The following is a 20,432-nucleotide window of genomic DNA, read 5'->3' on the forward strand; positions in this document are numbered from 1 at the left end:
ATGCTTCTTGACCCCAATGAGGATCTGGTGGAACATGTAAGCGGTGGTAGCCTCCGGTCCGAAAGGAGGAAACAAACTTGCCTGTCAGGCCCTGGATTAAGTACTCCCTGCACTCTATTCCTGAGAAAAATTCTTAGAAGCAGAATGGCTGGGCCAAAGTAGGCAATTCTTAATCTGTAGATACAAGTCATTAAATTGCTTTCCATTAAAGTTATACCAATTTGTAGTCCCACCAGAAATATAAGAAAGTGCCCATTTCCTTGCATAATCATCAACAATGGTTTTTTTTTTTTTTTTTTTTTTTTTGAGACGGAGTCTCGCTCTATCGCCCAGGCTGGAGTGCAGTGGCCGGATCTCAGCTCACTGCAAGCTCCGCCTCCCGGGTTTACGCCATTCTCCTGCCTCAGCCTCCCGAGTAGCTGGGACTACAGGCTCCCGCCACCTCGCCCGGCTAGTTTTTTGTATTTTTAGTAGAGACGGGGTTTCACCGTGTTAGCCAGGATGGTCTCGATCTCCTGACCTCGTGATCCGCCCGTCTCGGCCTCCCAAAGTGCTGGGATTACAGGCTTGAGCCACCGCGCCCGGCCTCAACAATGGGTTTTATGCATTTGAAAATGTTAATTATCTTATTGGCATAAAATGGCATCTCACTGATTTAATTCTTTTTCTTTTTATTTTTTTAGAGATGGAGTTTCACTCTATCCCCCAAGCCATGGAGTATAGTGGCAAGATCATGGCTCACTGCAGCTCAAGGACTCAGGGAATCCTCTGCCTCCTGAGTAGCTGGGACTATAGGTGTGTGCCACTATCTCATCTAATTTTTTATCTGTAGAGATGGGGGGGTCTCACTGTGTTGCCTAGGTTGGTCTAGAACTCCTGGCCTCAAGCAGTCCTTCTGCCTTGGCCTCCCAAATTTCTGGGATTATAGGCATGAATCTCCTTGCCTGGCCTATTTTTTTTTTTTGCCTGGCCTATTTTTATTTTTTAGAGACAGAGCCTCATCATATTGCCCAGGCTGGCTTCAAACTCCTGGGCTCAAGCCATTCTCCCTCCTCAGAATCCTGAGTAGCTGGGACTATACGTGCACGACACGTGCACCTGGTCAGCATCTTGTTGTTTTAAATTGCATTTATTTAACTACTATGAATATAAGTAATCCTTCGTAGATTTATTGGCCATTTAAATTTCTTTCTTTTTGGTAAATTGGCTATTTTGTCTTTATCAATCTTTTTTATTCTTTTCAATATTAATACTAACAATCTTTTACCTATATGTTATTCTCTGTCATCCTTCCTTCCTCAACTTTTCATTTGAACTTTACCATTATTGTGATTTTTTTTTTTTTTTTTTTTTTTTGCATAAAAAGTTTAAAATTTTTGCTGGGCATGGTGGCTCCCACCTGTGATCCCAGCACTTTGGGAGGCCGAGGATCACCTGAGGTCAGTAGTTTGAGGCCAGTCTGGCCAACATGGTGAAATCCCGTCTCTACTGAAAATGCAAAAATTAGCCAAGCTTGGTGGCATGCACCTATAATTCCCAGCTACTCGGAAGGCTGAGGCAAGAGAATTGCTTGAACCTGGGAGGCAGAGGTCGCAGTGAGCTGAGATTGCGCCACTACACTCCAGCCTGGGCAACAGAGTGAGACACCATCTCAAAAAAAAAAAAAATTTTTTTTTTAAGTGTAGACTGTGTATAGAGTACTAAGGGAGTATTGAAGACCATAATATGATGGTTGCCAGAAAGGCCAAGGGAAGCTTCCCAAAGTGGGTGAGTACTGAGCAGAGGGAGTCCTGAAGGACAGGCGTGGGGCTAGGACTGGATACAACAACTTAAATAAGGAATGGAAGTAAGAAATATATATGCTAAAGTAAGAATTTTTGACTCAGTTATTTTGACATCATATCACTATGACTCGTGGTTTTGTGGCAGGCCAGGTCTCACTAATGCAGGCTTCCATCACAACTGTTTCAGTACTGATTGATTGGTTTAGTTAAATATTAAAAACTAAAAAAAGCCAGTGCCCTATACAAAGGCTGGAATGTAGCAAAAGCCCATCAAGAGTTTTGCCTAGGCCTTTCCTGGGCCTTAAAGCATGACAAAATAACGAAGGAATTCTTAACAGGACCCATTTAGGATTAAACAAGTTTCATTGCGGGTCTGAAGAAACTCCCCAGGCCTCCACAAATAAGTTTATTGGAGGTCTGAAGGAACTCCCCAAACCTCTGTGATTTAGCAGGAGACAAGATAAGGAGAATCACCCCAAGACCTGGACCCATTTAGATTAAGTAATCTAATTTACTGAGGCTTCAGAGGAAAGTCTTCAGGACTCAGACTTCAGTTATAGATTAAAAGAAATAAATCACATGTATTTAGACAAATGCACACTTACACATAGACATATAGCTTAGAAGGTATATAAGCTCTGGAAAATTTTGAGTTCGCCTGGCAATAATTTCCAGGCCTTCTCCCTGTAACCGGTTATAGAAATAACACTCTCTTCCACTGGCCGGGTAAGGTGGCTCACGCCTGTAATCCCAGCAATTTGGGAGGCCTAAGTTGGTGGATCATCTGAGGTCAGGAGTTCGAGGCCAGCCTGACCAACATGGTGAAACCCTGTCTCTACTAAAAATACAAAAAAATTGGCCGGGTGTGGTGGTGGGTGCCTATAATCCTAGCTACTTGGGAGGCTGAGGCAGGAGAATTGCTTGAACCTGGGAGGCAGAGGTTGCAGTGAGCCGAGATCATGCCACTGCACTCCAGCCTGGGTGACAGACCGAGACTCTGTCTCAAAAAACAAACAAACAAACAAACCATCAAACAACTCTCTTCCTCCCCAGTTCGTCTGCATCTCATTATTAGGCCCTGAGAAATAGCAGCCCGACACTGAGTTTGTTCCGGGAACAGTTTTTTTTTATTGCCATCTCACTAATGTGTGCAACAAACAGCCCTGACCCTCACCCAGCCCATCACTGAGTCAGTGCTGTCATCATCATCATCCTTGGGATAATCAAAAAGAACAAAAAAAAAAAAAAAAAAAAAAAAGGAGGGAGAGGGAGAGAATAAAGCAAGGATGAGATGGAGGAGTCTGTCATACATATTAATAAATAATTTAGTGCTTGCTTCAGTAGCACATATACTAAGATTGAAACAATACAGAGAAGATTAGCAGGGCCTGTGAGCAAGGATGACATGCAAATTCTTGAAGCATTTCACATTTTGTGCAGTACCAGAGATTATTTCACTAATTGCTGAGTAGCACTAAGGAAACAGTATGAGTCAAAGCAAAATGGGTGGAACCCAATATTGAATTGTGATTTTCACTACACAAGAAAACAAATAGGCTGTGTTCACTGGCTGTGGCCTGGAGTCCTACATCTGCAGTTAAAGCTGGAGATGCATCCCCTCACCTCAGACTGTGACAAATACCCAAGCCATAGTCCAGGACCTGCAGTGGCCTCCAAGGCCCAATTCATGTTCAAAGAGCGAAAAAGACAAAGACTCGAGAAACATCTGTTAAGAAGAAAAACAGTTTTTGCATACAAACAGGGAAAATCAGAGAGTGTCCAGGCTTTTTGCATCCGAGAATGATAAGGACCTGAGCTGGAATCTGTAAGTTGGCTACCATAGCTGTGTAACCTCAATAGAGGCCAGAGAGTGGTGACATTTGAGGACAAGTTCCAAGAAGAGACAAATATTGGGCCGGGCGCGGTGGCTCACGCCTGTAATCCCAGCACTTTGGGAGGCCAAGGCGGGTGGATCACAAGGTCAGGAGATCCAGACCATCCTGGCTGACACCGTGAAACTCCGTCTCTACTAAAAATATAAAAAATTAGCCGGGCGTGGTGGTGGGCGCCTGTAGTCCCAGCTACTCGGGAGGCTGAGGCAGGAGAATGGCGTGAACCCGGGAGGCAGAGCTTGCAGTGAGGGGAGATCACGCCACTGCACTCCAGCGTGGGCAACAGAGCGAGACACCGTCTCAAAAAAAAAAAAAAAAAGAGACAAATATTTTGAAACTTAAGTCAGAAATGGCTGGTAAAGCAAATGTCACCAGGCCGGGCGCAGTGGCTCAAGCCTGTAATCCTAGCACTTTGGGAGGCTGAGACGGGCGGATCACGAGGTCCGGAGATCGAGACCATCCTGGCTAACACGGTGAAACCCCGTCTCTACTAAAAATACAAAAAATTAGCCGGGCGCGGTGGCGGCGCCTGTAGTCCCAGCTACTCGGGAGGCGGAGGCAGGAGAATGGCGGGAACCCGGGGGGCGGAGTTTGCAGTGAACCGAGATCGCGCCACTCACTCCAGCCTGGGCAAAAGAGCGAGACTCCCTCTCAAAAAAAAAAAAAAAAAAAAAAAAAAAATTGTCAACAGACTCATGAGAAGCAAAAACAATACAATGGGGGTAAAAATTGTATTCCTTTAAAACCTTCTAATGAACTGACCAATTCAACTATAGTAATTGTCACACATAAATTTGAGGATAATAATCAAACTCTGAAGTTGTTACCAACTGAAGATGACCCCCAATGTCAACATATGACATTAATATAAGACATTTCACCTTAACAATAATAGTAAAGAGAAACATATGATTGCAGAAAAACAAAAGCAAGAGGCTGACACGCCCAAGAAGTCTGTGATGGAATCTTATTGAGGCCAAATTGTTCAGTCTATTCCCTTAGAAAACCTCTATAAGTCAAAGATGAGAGTTCTGCAGCAACAAAGAAATTTTCAATTACTATTCCTAAAGCCACAGAGCCTCAGCCTATAAACACCAGCAGCGTAACAGTGAAAAGTAATAGAGTCTCAAATATGACTGCTAGTGTTACCCACACAATAGGTGAGTTCGGTTGCTTAGCCAGTGACAGTCCAATGACCACAACCAAGGAAAATTTAACAAGGGGATTTCATTACTTGCAACACGTAAGGAGAATACCGGGGATAATTCCCAAAGCAGTTCCTCTTGGAACAAAGCTAAAAACAGGACTCATATTGGGCTGCTTAGCTGAGTCATCATATGTAGAGGTGAAGTAAAGTCATCAGTCATGCTTCTTCGTATATCACATGAATAGGAAGTGGCAAAAAACTCCTCCTTGGGTGGGACTTTTGTATGGTAATGTGGGGAGTTTGCCAAATTCATCTCCAATTCAGAGGGCATCTCTGGATGGAACGGGTTTTGTTTTGCTTCTTCCTGGAACTTTCTGAAACAACAAAAACTCAAGGTGCAACAGTGTGTACTTGTTCACAGTGTGTGCAAGGACCAGAGGTTACACTAAATGTAACTTGGGGTACACCAAATGTAGTGCTCACTAAGTCTGCGTGATTTCTTAGTAGAAGTCATGCAATAATACCCAGGACGCTGTGAAAGAAGGCATCAGTAGAACCTCAGCCTTGTTTACAATCAGGAAAAGGTCTCATAAAACAGAATTATTACAATCAAAAACAGTGTTATCTAGGGTCAAAACCAGTTCGTCTCAGGACATAGAAAAGAAATAAGGCACAAAAAGGCCGGGCACGGTGGCTCAAGCCTGTAATCCCAGCACTTTGGGGGGCCGAGACGGGCGGATCACGAGATCAGGAGATCGAGACCATCCTGGCTAACCCGGTGAAACCCCGTCTCTACTAAAAAAAATACAGAAAAAAAAAAAAACTAGCCGGGGGAGGTGGCGGGCCCCTGTAGTCCCAGCTACTCGGGAGGCTGAGGCAGGAGAATGGTGTAAACCCGGGAGGCAGAGCTTGCAGTGAGCTGAGATCCAGCCACTGCACTCCAGCCTGGGCGACAGAGCGAGACTCCGTCTCAAAAAAAAAAAAAAAAAAGAAAAGAAATAAGGCACAATCAATAAGCATAGCATCTGATCTATTGGACAAGAGGTTGCCAAAATAAAGTACATTTTAAAAAGGAAAAAAAAAAAAAGAGCATAGCATGTGAAATTTTAGCCAGGCCTGCTTCATCTTATTGTTTTAACAATTTATTTTTGAAGTCAGGCACGGTGACTCAGCACTTTGGGAGGCCAGGTGGGTGGATCACCTGAGGTCAGGAGTTTGGGACCAGCCTGGCCAACATGATGAAACTGCGTCTCTACTAAAAATACAAAAATTAGCCGGTCATGGTGTCAGGAGCCTGAAATCCCAGCTACTTGGGAAGCTGAGGCAGGAGAATTGCTTGAACCTGGGAGGCGGAAGTTGCAGTGAGCTGAAATAGCGCCATCGCACTCCAGACTGGGCAACAAGAGTGAAACTCCATCTCAAAAAAAAAAAAAACCTATATTTTTAGACAGGTTCTCATTATGTTGGCCAGGCTGGTCTTGAACTCCTGGCCTCAAGGGATCTTCCTACCTCAGCCTCCCAAAGTCCTGGGATTACGGGTGTGAGCCACTGCCCCCAGCTCGTGCTTCATCATCTAATGCCAAACTGATAGCAAAATCAAAACCCATTGACCAGTGAAGACATACTATAGCAAAACCAACTGCTGATAGTAGATCAACTCAATCCAAAGAAAACTTAGAAGAGAGAAAAGCTCATCTGAATGAGTGGAAAGCTGGCAAAGAGAGTGCTGAAAAGGCCTCCTAACTGAATAGTTACCTAGTGTGAGCCTTAAGGACAAAATGAAAACCCAGTTGGGTCCTTTTGGACTACCGTGATTGAAGATGAACAAAAATTATTTACTGAAAAGGTAAGCAACACATTTTCTAAATGCCTAAACCTAACTAATGAAGGATGCCCAGAAGAAGAAATACTGGTCACACGGAACAATCTGATTAAAAATATTCCAGATGCCAAAAATCTTGTAAAATATTGAATATGTCTTGCATATACTGAACCAACACCAAGTCCTACTGAAAGTAATTCTCACAACCTATGAGAAGGCCATTCTGGCAGGGGCTCAGCCTATTGAAGAGATGCGACACACAATTGTAGATATTCTAACAACAAAGAGTTAGGAAAATGTCAGTTTTGGAGAAAATATTGAGGAGGCTTGTGCAACCAAGGAACAAGTCCAAGAAGTAAACACTGGAGATACAACTGTTAATCTAGAGTTAGGAAAACCAGAAATGGGGAATAGACATCACATTTTTTTGTATGTTTCCGCAGGCACTGAAGAGAATAGACATCATGGAAATGTGCTATTTCAAGATTCTGAAAAATAGCAAGATGACAAAACAAAAGATCCAACCAATGATGTTAATATCCCCAATACAGAAACTATGGCAAGTTACTAAACTAAATATAATGTATTTACTGTGCCATACTTGCAAAGTGTAAAAAAGAAGGTGCAATTTGATTAAACAAATTACACATTTAAAGAGCTGAAGTTTTTAATACCAGTGAGATGTTCTCAATGTCAACATAAAACTTTAAAATTGCCAGGTATGTTAAAAGACCATTATCCTTGCATGTCTTTTTTTTTTCTTTCTTTCTTTTTTATTATACTTTAAGTTCTAGGGTTCATGTGCACACAACGTGCAGGTTTGTTACATATGTATACATGTGCCATGTTGGTGTGCTGCACCCATTAACTCGTCATTTACATTAGGTATATCTCCTAATGCTATCCCTCCCCCTTTCCCCCACCCCACAACAGGCCCCAGTGTGTGATGTTCCCCTTCCTGTGTCCAAGTTCCTTGTGTGTCTTCATTGGAAGAGTTAACACAGTTGGGAAGTGATACTGATCCCTTTGTATGCTGTCCTAATTCAGCATTATGCTGAATGTACTCTGAGACTGAAAAAACAGATGAGATAGAAAGCTCTGGTAAGGAAAAAAAATGTCAACGCTACCTCCCTTAAACTGCCATCACCAAATCGTGAAATGCAAGAGAGGGGACATGGGAGATGACACTGGAAGAGTGGGCAGGAGCTAAATCACAGAGGTCCATGCACCATTTAAAAATGCTTGGACTTAATCTTGTGGGCGATGGGGAGGACTGAAAAGCTTTTAAGCAGGGAAGCAACATGATTCAACTGCCAAGGAGATAGGAGGGAATGCTCAAACCTGTCTCTCTGAGCTGGGGGTTGCATTGGGTTTTATAAGCATAGGGTAATGAGGTGTGATCTGATTGCATTTTGCAATGACATGATGCCAGGAGGCATGATATGACTGGATCCTGCCATGGGGTGATGCCAGAGCTCATCTGATTGGATTCTGGATCCTGTTATGCAGTGTCTGCTTCTCAACTGAGTCGCCCCCACCCTTCCTGGTCTGAGCACTCAGGTTTCCCCTGAGGTAGCACATGTGTTCATCTGGACAAGCTCAGGTTACATGACTTTCAACCTGGGGTCCATGGCAACTGAGAAATAACTCACAACTTTGCTACATAAAAGTTGAACCAGATTGGCCTGATGTGGTAACAATAACACAACATAGAAAATTCAGAAAAGAGGAGTAGGGGGAAAAAGCTAGGGCAGGAATTCAGATTTTGGATGTGCTGTTTGGTTATGGTAGATCTTTGTAGGTCTTTTTAAATACAAGGATCTTGAGAAATTAGACATTAAGTTCTTAAAACCTTTCTTATCATATCCTTCTAAGGCATTGTTTTTCAAAGAAAGAAGTAATTTTGCTTCCTAGGAGACATCCGGCAACGTGTAGAGATATTTTTGGTCGTCACAACTGGAAGGAGGGGTGCTACTGACATCAAGTAGATAGGGCCCAAGGTTGCTGCTTAGCATTCTACAAATCAATGCACCAGTCTTCTATAAAAAGGAATTATCTGGCCCAAATATCAATAGTGTCAAGACGGAAACACTCGGTTCTAGGGACTAGAGGAATACCAGCATCTTACTTTACAATTTTTTCCAGGGCCAGACATTGGAGAGTATGGATGGGTCAATTAAAAAACATCACCACTGCTGAAAAGCTAATGTAATCTGAGTGTTGGCAGAGAAATTAAAAGTTATCTAATTCAACCACTCAGCTGATATTTGAATATTTGCTTCAATAACCTGTCATTGCATTATAAAGTTTATTGCACAAAACACCTCTAACATATCCAGAGGTTGAGAGCCCAACTTGAAAGCATTTCGTCTTTTGAAAGGTGTTCAGTTTCTATTTTTCAGTCTAAAATTGGCCTCTCTATAACAAGTAACCACTGGACCCAGTTTCACTTCTTAGTTACGTAAAGAACAATTTCTTTTCATCATAATTACATTTGACGTTTATAAAAGCATAATTTCTTTCTCCTGTGCTATGACTTCAGCTTTACATAAAGAACAAGACTGGGTCGGGCACGGTGGTTCACGCCTGTAATTCCAGCACTTTGGGAGGCTTGGGTGAGTGGATCGCTTGAGCTCAGGAGTTGGAGACCAGCCTGGGCAACATGGTGAAACCTCTTCTCTACAAAAAATACAAAAATTAGCCAGACGTAGTGGCATACATCTGTAGTCCCAGCTACTTGGGAGGCTGAAGTGGGAAAACGGCTTGAGCCCAGGACGCAAAGGTTGTAGTGAGCCAAGGTCACACTACTGCACTCCAGCCTGGGGCAACAAAGCCAGACCCTGTCTCCAAAAAAAAAAAAAAAAAAAAAAAAAAAAGGAGTAAGAGCGAGCACTTCGCATTTTCTTTATATATAAAGAGAGCACATAAAGAGGCAAAGCAAACAAAATTATATTGTAGAAGTTTGGACTTGGGTAAAAACAAGAAAACTTTATAATGGCAAGGGAAAACTGTCAAGAATCAACAAAGAAAATCCATTAACTCTGGACAGAACTTAGGAAAAGCTTCTGATAAGAAAAATAAACCAAAGATTTAGATGCTAGGTGGATCCAAGAAAAATGGGCAACACAAAATATAAATGAAATAAGTCAGAAAAAAGAAAAATAGGCAAACAAGGAAAAACATAAAAGAAACAGAAGATGAGAGTAAATGGCATCTGAATTTTAAGGAGAAGCAACACATGCCAGCCTAGTAGCAATTTACCTGTAAGTATGGCTGTCTCTGGCCTGAGGCCCTAGGAAATTAGATGAGCAGGCCTTTCCTTCTGAATTATAATGGGGACATCAGGTTAAAGCAAACACCAAAAGCAGTCTTCTTCTTTCTCCTCCTCCTTCCCTTTCTCCTTCCCCTCCTCCTCTCTTCCTCCTCCCTTTTTGTTTTTGAGAAGGCTGGGATTAGGGGTTATGGGAACTGGGTGGAGTCAGGAGAGGGGGCTCACAACTAGGGGAAAGTTGTACGAATTAGTGTTAGCAATGGGAAGATTTTTAACTATACATGTGTGTATATATATAGTTGTATATATACATATATTTCATGTTATCACAATGAAAAAAATAGCAACTAAAAACATTTTCCTGCCTTACCTCCTGTGCTCACTGCTCAGTGACCAGCAGCAGCAGCCCAGGTCAGGGCAGTCTCTCACATTCCCAGTTCCCTGGTGATGGACCTCTGATCACTGTAGTACATAGATCCTGTCATATTTATAGGAAACAATGACTCAGCGACGACAGCACTGCCACTGTCCCGCTCAGTCCATCAATCAAATGTCAAATTTGAGGCAGCACTGGCTGGGCCCGCTAGGATGAAGGGTGTGGACACAGAGCAACACACCCCTCCGTTTTCTTGTCTAGGCCCATTTTGTGTGGGCCTAGAATCCAAAACCTGATGGGAGACTCTTCATTTCTTATTGAAATTAAGAGCATCCCAGCCCCAGGTGGCAAGGGGCAAGAGACTGCATTCTTCAGGCCAAGCAGGCGCTCAGCTTCAATTACCCCTAGGCAGTTGGGTTCACTGAATTTGGTGGCTGCTGGCCAGAACTGCGTAACAGACACAGAGGCCCAAGGGTTTGCAGAAGACCAGGAGGGGCCCTCCACCTCCTGCCTCATTGTGAGGCCCAGGTTTCCAGCCAGGCCGAGTGTGCTGCTGCCCTCAGGGACCCATTGCAGAGGAGGAACTTGGGTAGCACCCCACACCATGGAGAGGAGAGTCTTTCCCTAACTAAGCCACTGCCAAACGCCATTACCTTAGGGAAGGCGCTTTATGAGACCTCAACCTGGGCAGCCAAGAGGCCACGAGATGGCAGCAGAGGACACAGCCCTGGACAAGAAACCTGAGCCATCTTGCCAAAAGGCAGATTCAGAAATGGAAAAGAGTTCATTTGTGAAATATCGTCAGTTGTCTATATTCACGTATTAAAAGCCAGAATAAATGACAGAATTTCAAAGAAATGAGGGTAAAATGTATTCACATGGAGAATTTCCCAACCACCAATGTGCCACTGCTGCATATGAAGCCACATATCATGAACTGGATTTCTTTAATGTTTAAAAGGATAGGGGTTACGGCCTTTAAAAACTGATGTCAGCGGAAACCGTGTCAGTTTCTTCTTTCGGTGAAGTTCCCATTCAAGTAAAATGAGTGACCTCCACAGAGGCTGCCAAACTGATGAAGAAAGAAGCAGATACAGTGGTTGCTGGGAATCACTGCAGCAAAGCAGAATGCTGTCATGGAGCAGCCCGGGACTCTCGCAATAGGCAGTGTGGATGGAGGGGGAATAATGAGGAACACAGGATAAGTTTCAAATAGTCTTTGCTTGCAGCTGGCAGAGGATAATGTACAGGAAAGCGGCATTAGTAGCACTGGAACTAAATCCCAAATCTGACTTCTCATCTACTGCGCCTACTATTGTTACATATTCCCACCTCCCCCACTCCTCAGTTGTGACTAACAAATATGTCTCCAGACCTTGCAAAATATCCTCTAGGGAACAAAATGACCCTTCTCTGAGAACCAATGCCCTAGAGGGATATGATGAAAAAGGTTTTATCAGAAGGGTTTTAAGAATTTAATGTTTAATCTAAGACTCTTAGACTTTGCAAGGTCTACATGAACTGTAACATATATCCAAAACCTGAATTCCTACTATGTTTATCTAATGCAGACTGATAATTGAAGAACTATAGCTGAACTGGCTCTTGAGTTTTAAGAAATTATCATTTAAATGACTTCTTACCTCTACAGGCAATTTATTTTCAACCCCTGAAGTGGTTTATAGTTTTAAAGTACTTTTCCTTGTGTGATTTTATTTTAGCCTTGATACTCCAGTAAGGTAGAGAGAATAAATATTATTACCATAACCTCCAAATGAACAAAATGTAGTTCAGAGAGGTCTGACTTGCCCAAGCAATAGAATTAGAATCTAGGTTTCCTAAGTCCCAGTCCTACTGAGGAAAAATTTCTAGTAAGAACTTACGGGTTCATGAAACCAAACCAAAGAAGTAGGTATCGGCATAACTGCTGGAACAGATAAATTTCAACTGCTAAGCTGTTCAAAAATCACCACAAACTATTAATTCCATTTCTTTTTTTCTTTTGAGACAGAGTCTCGCTTTGTCTCCCAGGCTGGAGCGCAGTGGTGTGATCTTGGCTCACTGCAACCTCTGCCTCCTGGGTTCAAGCAATTCTCCTGCCTCAAACTCTCGAGTAGCTGGGATTACAGGCACCCACCACCATGCCAGCCTAATTTTTGTAATTTTAGTAGAGACGGCCACCATATTGGTCAAGCTGGTCTCGAACTCCTGACCTGAGGTGATCCACCCATCTTGGTCTCCCAAAGTGCTGGGATTACAGGCGTGAACCTCCCAGCCCCGCCAACTATGTTTCTTTTAATGAAGTATTTCTGCTTCCCCTCTCCTTGCAGGCATTGCCCTTCTGGCCTTCCTTAAGTTGGGTGTGGCTATATGACTTGCTTTGGCCATTGAATGGGTGGAAGTGACATGAATGTATCACTTCATGGCAGCATTTAAGAGTCCATGAACAATTCTTCATGCTTACTTCCATTCTGAGGGTGGGGGCAGGTGAGTAACTTTAACCTTCATAGTGACAGGGTAGGATCTCAAAATGGTGGCGCTCCATGAGCTTGGGTACCTTAAACATTTGCAATGAACAGAACCCCTTGCCAGCCTACTTTGGACACGTAGTATGAGAAATCAACCTTTGTGGTTTTAAGCCACTGTGGTTTTGGCATTTACCACAGCAGAGCCTAGCCTAATCTGACTGATAGAGGTTAATTTCCACGGTCATCAAGCTTCTCTAGGAACTAGAATGCAATATCTAATCTGATCACATCACTAAAACCTGGAAAACAGAACAAATTGTTAATTTTCTTCCCTCAGCTTCCTCATCTACCACCACCTTCTGACTTTCAAGAAAATTCTTTTCTCAGCCCTGCACACAGGAGCTCTCCATTATTCTGGCAGTTACACTAGGGCAGAGGAAGAAATGCAGAAGGCCTAGATCTTTTCTCCATTCCAGAGCCTGATCCCAGAACTGTCCCCACCCACTAGTACTCACACTTAACCTTGTCATAGGAAGATAATTACCACTCTTCCAAGGTGTCACAAACAGAAAGGAGCTGCAGCGGGCGCCACTGCAATGTCAAGGCAAGGCAGCCAGGCTGCGCTCTATCCTCACTGGTGCCTGGCCCTGGCTAGGCCGGGAGAAGCTGCATTCTCTAGGGAAAGAAGCCTTCTCAAGTGGGAACAAAAATGAGTGTGAGGCCAACAGCCATCCCGGGCACTATGTGAATTTGGGGTGAGTTCTCTTGGTACTCCAGCTCTGGTCAATTTCTAGTTTCTAGCGGCTAGCAAGCTGCCCAGCTGCTGCTGCTACTGGGACTCCCAGTTTTCCTGGGTTTTTCCCAATACCAAGCGAGCCTGTTATCTTTGCACACTTGCAAAGGTCGTAAACGGTGGGGGTTGAACGCAGCCAGAACTTCAGCAACCCGACCGCAGCGGAGATCAAAGGTCGGCGGGTCAGCCCAGAGGCCGAGCCTGCGCAGTCCCGCTCCTGCGTTGGAGATAAAGGGTGGCGGCAGCGCGGGCTCGTTACACCGGCGTGCCCGCAAGAGGCGGGAAAGCGTTAGGCAGAGACGCAGGTCGCAGCGTCCCTCCCTCTGCCTGCCCTATCTACCCGCCTGCCCAGCGAGCCTGTCTTCAGCGCCCAGGCCCTAGGGGAGGGGACGAGAAAGGCCCCGCGCTTCTGACTCATCATCTCCAACCCCTTTCTCGCGCGCGCTCCAAGTCTCAGGACTTCGGACCTGGGCCCTCCTGCGAGGGGGTGCGGCGACAGCATCTGGGAAGCCCCAGCTCTGCCAAGCGTCAGCTCCGAGCCCTCGCCAGTCTCTGAAGCTGCCAGCGCAGGGCTGGGGACTCAGAGCCAGCTCTCTATTGCAGTGGCTATGGGAGCGGCACGCCAGTGCAGGACCGCCCGCCCGGCTCCTCCCCGAACGCGGGGCCAGTGGTCGCGTCCGAGAAAGCCCTAGGCTAGGCCCCGACTTCCCCGCCTCGCGTCACTCAGCACATCCACAGCGCCCCTACGGCGGAGAGAAGGCTCTTTATTTCGCAGCCGGTCACGGGCTAGCGGGGCATCCTGGGACTTGTAGTCTCTGCTGCAGTAGAAAGGAGACGGATCGAAAGGGGAACTGGGGCACTCCTGAATTGGATTCAGGGAGTTGGCGTGTGCAGGGTCCGGGATTTGGAGTGGATGGGATTATGAAAGGTGGACAGAAAAAAAGAGTGAGATGAGGCAGATGTGAAGCTGTATGGGGAGGTGACAGGGAGGGAGGATATGGATGGAAGGGAGAAAGCAGCTTTTCAAGGTGGTAGGTGAGGATATATTCTCGTCCAGGTGTATCTTCCCCTAACAGGGAAGCAATGCAAAAAGGGCCTGCTCTGAGTGAAAACTGAAGGCATTCCCGGACTTCCTGTTGGACTCAAAGGATCCCAGCAAGCTTCTGAGTTTGGTGGGGTGGGGCAGGAATGTCTGGAGAGCATTCTCTCAGGGTGGAAGGAGAGCAGCACGTGTCTGTTCCCGCTGTCCCGCCCTCTCATTTGCTCCTGTGCTGGCCACCGTGGGACCATTCTCCAAACCAGGAACCTCTTCCAACTCAGAGAAGCCCTGAAAACCAGAGACAGGTGTGAGCAAATTGTAGAGGTGAGAAAGGAGAAACCCCAGACAGAAACAACTGCTTCCTCCTGCCCAATTTTTTATCCTATTTCCCATAGTCCTGCCAATATTTAGGCAGCTTCCTAATGCTTTCCCACTCTTTTAACCTCAATCATTTGGATTCCCAATTCCCTCTTACCCACCATTAGGGGAGAAATGTCCAAAGCCAGAGAAAGCCAATCAGTCTCATTCTAGGACCTCTTCTTTTCTCTCCTGCCCCATTGTTTTCCCTTAAATGCCACTGACCAGGATAGCCAGTGGAAAAATTAGTTGGCAGCTAGCTATTCATGCTTTCTTCCCTGCCCCCATACCTCCTGCAGCTCCTGGTAGTGCAGACTCTGGCTCCTGCAGCATCCCGGTTTCCTCTGGCTCAGCAAGAATAGGGCGTGCACTGAGACCAGCACTCCCCCTAGGGTGAAGGCCTCAGCACTGAGCTCCAGCACCAGCAAGCCAGCATGCTGCAGGTAGACAAAGCTGAGAATGCAGGGACCCCACACCTGTTCGCCTCTGCCCTTTTCCCTTTTCACCTCCTCTTGCCTCCTCATCCTCCCATCTCCTTCATTCACCAGTACCTGGGAGGAGGCAGTTGGGGCAGGCCCCAAGGCTGTCTTCATCACCTCGACCACCACCACGATGAAACCCAAGATCAAGTTGAGGGTGTTGAATATCATCATGGCCCGCACCTGCCAGTGAGCCAGCTCAGCCCTGCCCGGCCTAGGGGAGTCATTCCAACCTCAATCCTCACTTGCAGCCTAGCTGAAGACAAAACTCAGCTTCTGTTTCTCAGCCTCCAAACAGGGCCATAAGCCCTCTAACTTTTTTGCTTTCCCTCCTCAGTCATTGAGGCCAGTCAGTGGTGACAGCTGAGAGGATGAGTCAACACTTAGCCACTTACTTCCTAGGCTGAGGGTTGTAGGTGTCTGTTTTAGGGAGTCGGGGGACAGTGCTGCGTTCTCTTCCTTCTCACCTTCCAGAGGCGGGGTGCTCTGCGAAGCTCTAGGGTGACAGTCCCAGTGAGGAGACCCTGAATGGTGAGAGGGGCAAGTGTTGAGCTCTGGTCCCATTAGGAAGGGGCCCTGGGACCTTCCACCCTCCCTTGTGGTGGTTCTTACTGAGGCTCCAGGCCCAAGAGGCAGCGCTGTGGCCATGTGACATTCAGAGTTCAGGCAGGCGACTGAGACAGCAAGGGGCACCACAACCACTGCCAGCCATAGCTGACTCACCTGGGGGTAAGGGCAGGGTAATTGAGGAGAAACTGTCAGGGATTCCCTTCCCTTTTCATAACTCCTACCTCTTTAGAGATCAGGAAATGGGATTGAATGGAGGGTGGAGGAAAGCAGTCAACCCAGAGCAAGGAAGGAAGTGATCATTAAAAAATAAGTATCATTTAATTTTTTCTGCCTCATATTGTAGTTTAGTAACTTACCTGTATGTTTTCCCCCACAAGATGGAAGCTACTTGGAGTTTAAGGGTCTTGCCTTGTTTATTTCTATGTTTTCCTCTACGCTCCTCCCATTCAGAACCTAGCACAGTTTCTGGCACATGGTAGGTGCTCACTTAACATGGATGGATGGATGGAATTGAATTGGGTAGAAATGGACATGCTGAGACTTGGGATGGGGTAGCCTGTCCTCACCGCCAGCACCAAGAGGTGCCCACTCTGCCTGTGCCTCGCCCAATGTTGTAGCTTTTCCAGACGGAGGCTGTGTCTCTCCTGCTCTTGCTGACCAGCTCTATCTTCCATGGCTTCTTTGCCCACAAGAATTAGGTGCTTCCTAGGCTGGGAAAAATGCATTATAGGTTCCATCTTTTAGGAGACAGGACATGCAACAACGTATCTTTCAGTTATACCTCTGCCCACTCCCAATATCCAGGGATTTGAGGTCCAGGTCCTCACACCTACCTAGTCTGAAGCAGTTAACTCCAAAGGGATTGGGACCCAGCTGGGTCTTAGGTCTCCTAAGGGGCTTGATAGCTCAGAGCAGACGACAAACTTGTCCTGGCAGAGAAAGGCTGTCAGGGATGGGGTGTGGTGGGGCAAAGGTTTCTATGAAGGCCTAAGGATCTAGGGAGTGGCCCTGGGTAGATACCAGCCTCAGTTCACTCCACAAGATGTCTAGCCTGGCCTCACTCTGTTCCCATTTCTCATTACCCCCATTTCTGCCCATCCTGGGTTCCTTTTCTGGTTTCACTTATCTCATTCCCATGGACACTATCACTCTGGACCTCAATTCCCCCTCATTTCCATATGATCTTACTTCTTTCTTTGGCTTCCTCCTCAAATGATTTATCCTTCCCTAGAGATCCTACTTTCTGTCTGGATTGGTCCCCTGTCATTACTACTTGAAGCTTTGCCCCCAGACCAGGTAAGGTTGAATTCCAGTGGCTTTGTTGCCTCTCACTTTCTGGACAGTCTCCCTTCCCTTCTTTCTTGAAGGTTTTACTCTGAATTGAACACTGACTAAATGGATGGGGGGACTCTGTTTATAGTGGGGATTGTTTTTGATTCAATGATAACCTGCAACTGGATATATATATATATACACACACACACACACACATATATGCATACATAAGATGGTCCTCAAATAGTGAGTCTTGGAAGGATGCTGTTGCAACAATTAATATTTTTGAGAGAGAAGGTACCTCATAGCCATACAGACCTGGACTGGAATCTTAGCTCTGCTGCTTCTCCATCTGTGTGATCTTGGATACATTATTATTATTATTATTATTGTTGTTGTTATTATTATATTATTGAGGAAGGGGCTCACTGTCACCCAGGCTGGAATGCAGTGGCATGATCATGGCTCACTGTAGCCTACACATTCTGGGCTCAAATAATCATCCTGCCTCAGCCTCCCAAGTAGCTGGGATCACAGGCACATGCCACCATGTCTGGCTAATTTTTAAATTTTTTGTAGAGACAGGGTCTCACAATGTTCCCTAAGCTGGTCTCAAACTCCTGGGCTCAAGTGATCTCCCCTCCTTGGCCTCCCAAACTGCTGGGATTACAGGTGTGAGCCACTGTGTGTGTCCTGATAGATACGTTTTTCTACCTATTCGAACCTCAGTGTGTTCACTGATAAAAGGGGGCTAACAATATGACTGAAGAGTTGTTGATTCAGGGTGGGTGCTTACTATTAGTGGTGCTGATGAGGTCAAACTGATAAGCCTGATGCCCATACACTAAAGGTGTTATTCAGAAGGTAAGCTGGGGACACATTTCTACAGTCAGAAGCACAACCAGCTGGGCCCATATATATTCTATAGATCAAAACAAGTCCCAGGTCTACCTGGGTGCCCTTGGCAAGTTGCTTAATCTCTCTGTTCCCTTATCTATAAAAGGAAGTTAATAATACCAGTCTCAAGGGGTTGCTTTCAGCATGGAAGAGAGCTTAGCCCAGTACCTGGCACACAAGTGCTCAATGTTAGTGGCTATGATCATCATCACTATTACTTCTTGTTGTTGACGATAAGAGGAGACTGCGCCAGAAGACTCTAGAAGTTAGTAGAGGAGGCACGGTCCTGGGAGGCAAGTGATCTTTTGTAAGCCACTCCTGCCCCATCAGTGCTGTGCCAACATCGGCGGGGCACTGTATCTACTTTTTTCTTTCCCGGGGAGTGGGAGTCACGTTTTAAAGAGATCCAGAAAACTGTTGTGTGTCTACTCCTCCTCAATTCCCATGTGCATTGATTTTATTTGGTGGCGATGTGAGATGTTGGGCTTGCACTGAGGATCCCTGAGCCTGCAGGCCATTGGCGAAAGAGACTTCCTGAAGCGTCATTTTTCTTACTTGTAAATGGGGACTAATTTTATTATAGAGGGTTATTGGAAAGATTATAAACTATTAGATAGGTGAACAGGCATTCAGTAAATATTGAATAAATCTGAGTATACTACTTACTAGTTTGTAGTCCAGACTACAATCGCCTGGAAGGAAGGTATCACTACTCTCTCATCCCTCACAGCGCTGAGCCCAGTGCCTGGCACTTAGTAAGCACTCAGTAAGTATTTGTTGTATTGAAGAGCCATTAAAGTGACTTGAGGGATGGAAAATAGAATTCGAAAGGAAGGAGCAGGAATTGTTTATCAAGAACGGAAAGGACCGAAGAGTAACTTTAATAATGTGTCTTATACGGCCGACATTAACTATCTCTATAATCGCCCCTCCTCCTCCCCCAAAAGAGAGACAGAAATTGTAAGGGAGAGGCTTTGAGATAAAACCCCAGGAAGAACTTCCCAAGTCTGTGCATGTTGGGGCAGAAAGAGCGGCAGAGCCAACTCCTTCCCTGGTATGTCCGGGTTTAGGGAGGGAGGGGCAGTGCTGCTTGGAGGCTGGGGGAAGGACGAGATGACCTTTCAAAATCTCTTCCAGTCTCCTGTTGGAATCCTCTGTGCGCCCCACCCCCGCTCCCTCCCTTACTCCCTCCGACAGCGCCCCCCGTCTCCAAACCGCCCGCACCCCGCCCCTGGCGGCCGCCTCTCGCGGCTCCCGGGGTCCCCAGCTCCCTGTCCCCGGAGCCAGAGCCCGGCTCCCGCGCGGCTCCCAGCCCCGCCGCGCCGCCCCCCGCATGCTAATGGCCGGGCCGCCTCCCGCCGCACACAATGCGGGCCAGGGCCGGGGGCGGGGGACCGGGGAGGGGGCGGGGGCCGGGCCGGGGGCGGGGGGGCCGGGGCCCGGCGCATCTCCCCCGGCCCCACGTAACGCTGACGCCCGCGCCGCCGGCCCGCCGCCCGCCGCCGCCGCCGCCGCCGCCGCCCGCTCCGCCGCCGCCCGCCCGGGGCTCGTGAGTAGCCGCTCCCCCCACTCCCGGGCCCCCCCGTCCGCCACCCGGCCCCCGCCCCCGGCCCCCTTCCCCCCTCCCGGAGGGGGGGCCCGCTCAGCGCGCCCGGCTCGGAGCAGGTGCAGGGGGCGGGGGCGGGGGAGGGGCGCCGGCTCGGCCCCAAGCAAACTTCGCCCAGAGCTCCTGGGGGGGCGGGGTGGGGGTGGCGGCCTCGGAAGCCTGGAGAGCTGGGGGGCCCCAAGGGAGGGGGGGCCAGGTAGAAGAGCTGGGGGAGCAGACACCAAAGGGAAGGGCCAACGGGGGGGATGTGGCGGGGGAGGTGGCGGGTGTCTTTGTAGGGGCCCGAAGGCAGGGCGCGAGGGGCCTGGGGGTGAGGGGCGGCAGAGCCGCGAGCCTGAGTGGATGTGCACCCCCCAACCCCCGGCCCAGGTAGGGCTGGTGGGGGAGGGGGAAGGAGCCCAAACTCTCCGGGAGCACGGGGTGGCGGGGGAGGGGAGAGGATGGGGGGTGCTTCCCTCTTTGCGTCCCAAACAAAGTGTCACAAAGAGCTCGGCCCGCGGCAGCAGCGGAGGCGGCTGTAACTCAGCTTTTGTTCTCCTGGCCGGGGGTAGCTGAGCCTTGGCCTCCCTATCTCCCAACCCTGCCCCCCATCATCCTTCTGGCTTATCTTCCCGGGGAGGGGTCTGAGGTGCTGCTGGAAAAACCTCTCGGGCAGG

The 20,432-nt window shown here is 47.2% G+C and overlaps 2 protein-coding genes, 1 non-coding gene and 1 pseudogene across 11 annotated transcripts in view; 3 read left to right on the top strand and 1 right to left on the bottom strand.

The window, feature by feature from the left end:
* On the top strand, positions 1-14,507 carry LOC104656303 (annotated as a pseudogene).
* LOC115897780 lies at positions 3,113-3,219 on the top strand. Its single transcript, XR_004057576.1, has one exon. It is a non-coding gene; the product is annotated as a U6 spliceosomal RNA (small nuclear RNA).
* ZNF219 (zinc finger protein 219) overlaps positions 13,322-20,432 on the top strand; it is a 14,696-nt gene continuing 7,585 nt past the window's right edge. For 2 of the 9 annotated variants that reach the window (XM_030930598.1, XM_030930599.1), the window contains exon 1: positions 19,351-19,719. In XM_030930598.1, coding sequence (XP_030786458.1) covers positions 19,538-19,719 — 182 coding nt within the window. In that variant the 5' untranslated portion in view covers positions 19,351-19,537. Of the gene's footprint in view, positions 13,516-19,020; positions 19,225-19,350; positions 19,720-20,432 lie in introns of those variants that run through there. The other 7 variants (XM_030930605.1, XM_030930604.1, XM_010355890.2 and 4 more) reach the window with 7 other exon arrangements.
* On the bottom strand, positions 14,298-19,098 carry TMEM253 (transmembrane protein 253). The gene is made up of 8 exons (XM_010355886.2): positions 18,837-19,098; positions 16,832-16,941; positions 16,565-16,708; positions 16,041-16,151; positions 15,896-15,952; positions 15,501-15,611; positions 15,240-15,386; positions 14,298-14,880 (listed from the first exon to the last, which is right to left on the bottom strand). Exons 3-8 carry the CDS (start codon positions 16,670-16,672, stop codon positions 14,761-14,763), a joined length of 654 nt encoding a protein of 217 aa, XP_010354188.1. The 5' UTR covers positions 16,673-16,708; positions 16,832-16,941; positions 18,837-19,098; the 3' UTR covers positions 14,298-14,760.

Source organism: Rhinopithecus roxellana, chromosome 5, assembly GCF_007565055.1.
Source record: "Rhinopithecus roxellana isolate Shanxi Qingling chromosome 5, ASM756505v1, whole genome shotgun sequence".
Classification (NCBI taxonomy): domain Eukaryota; kingdom Metazoa; phylum Chordata; class Mammalia; order Primates; family Cercopithecidae; genus Rhinopithecus; species Rhinopithecus roxellana.

What these genes read in the sequence shown, in the direction of transcription:
- TMEM253 (XM_010355886.2), bottom strand. Translation starts at nt 16,672, where the DNA reads ATGGAAGATAGAGCTGGTCAGCAAGAGCAGGAGAGACACAGCCTCCGT. An exon ending in GGCACCTCTTGGTGCTGGCG is followed by an intron (nt 16,152 to 16,564) that starts GTGAGGACAGGC and finishes CCTTACCCCCAG; the next exon opens with GTGAGTCAGCTATGGCTGGC. An exon ending in ACTACCAGGAGCTGCAGGAG is followed by an intron (nt 14,881 to 15,239) that starts GTATGGGGGCAG and finishes TCTGGTTTTCAG; the next exon opens with GGCTTCTCTGAGTTGGAAGA.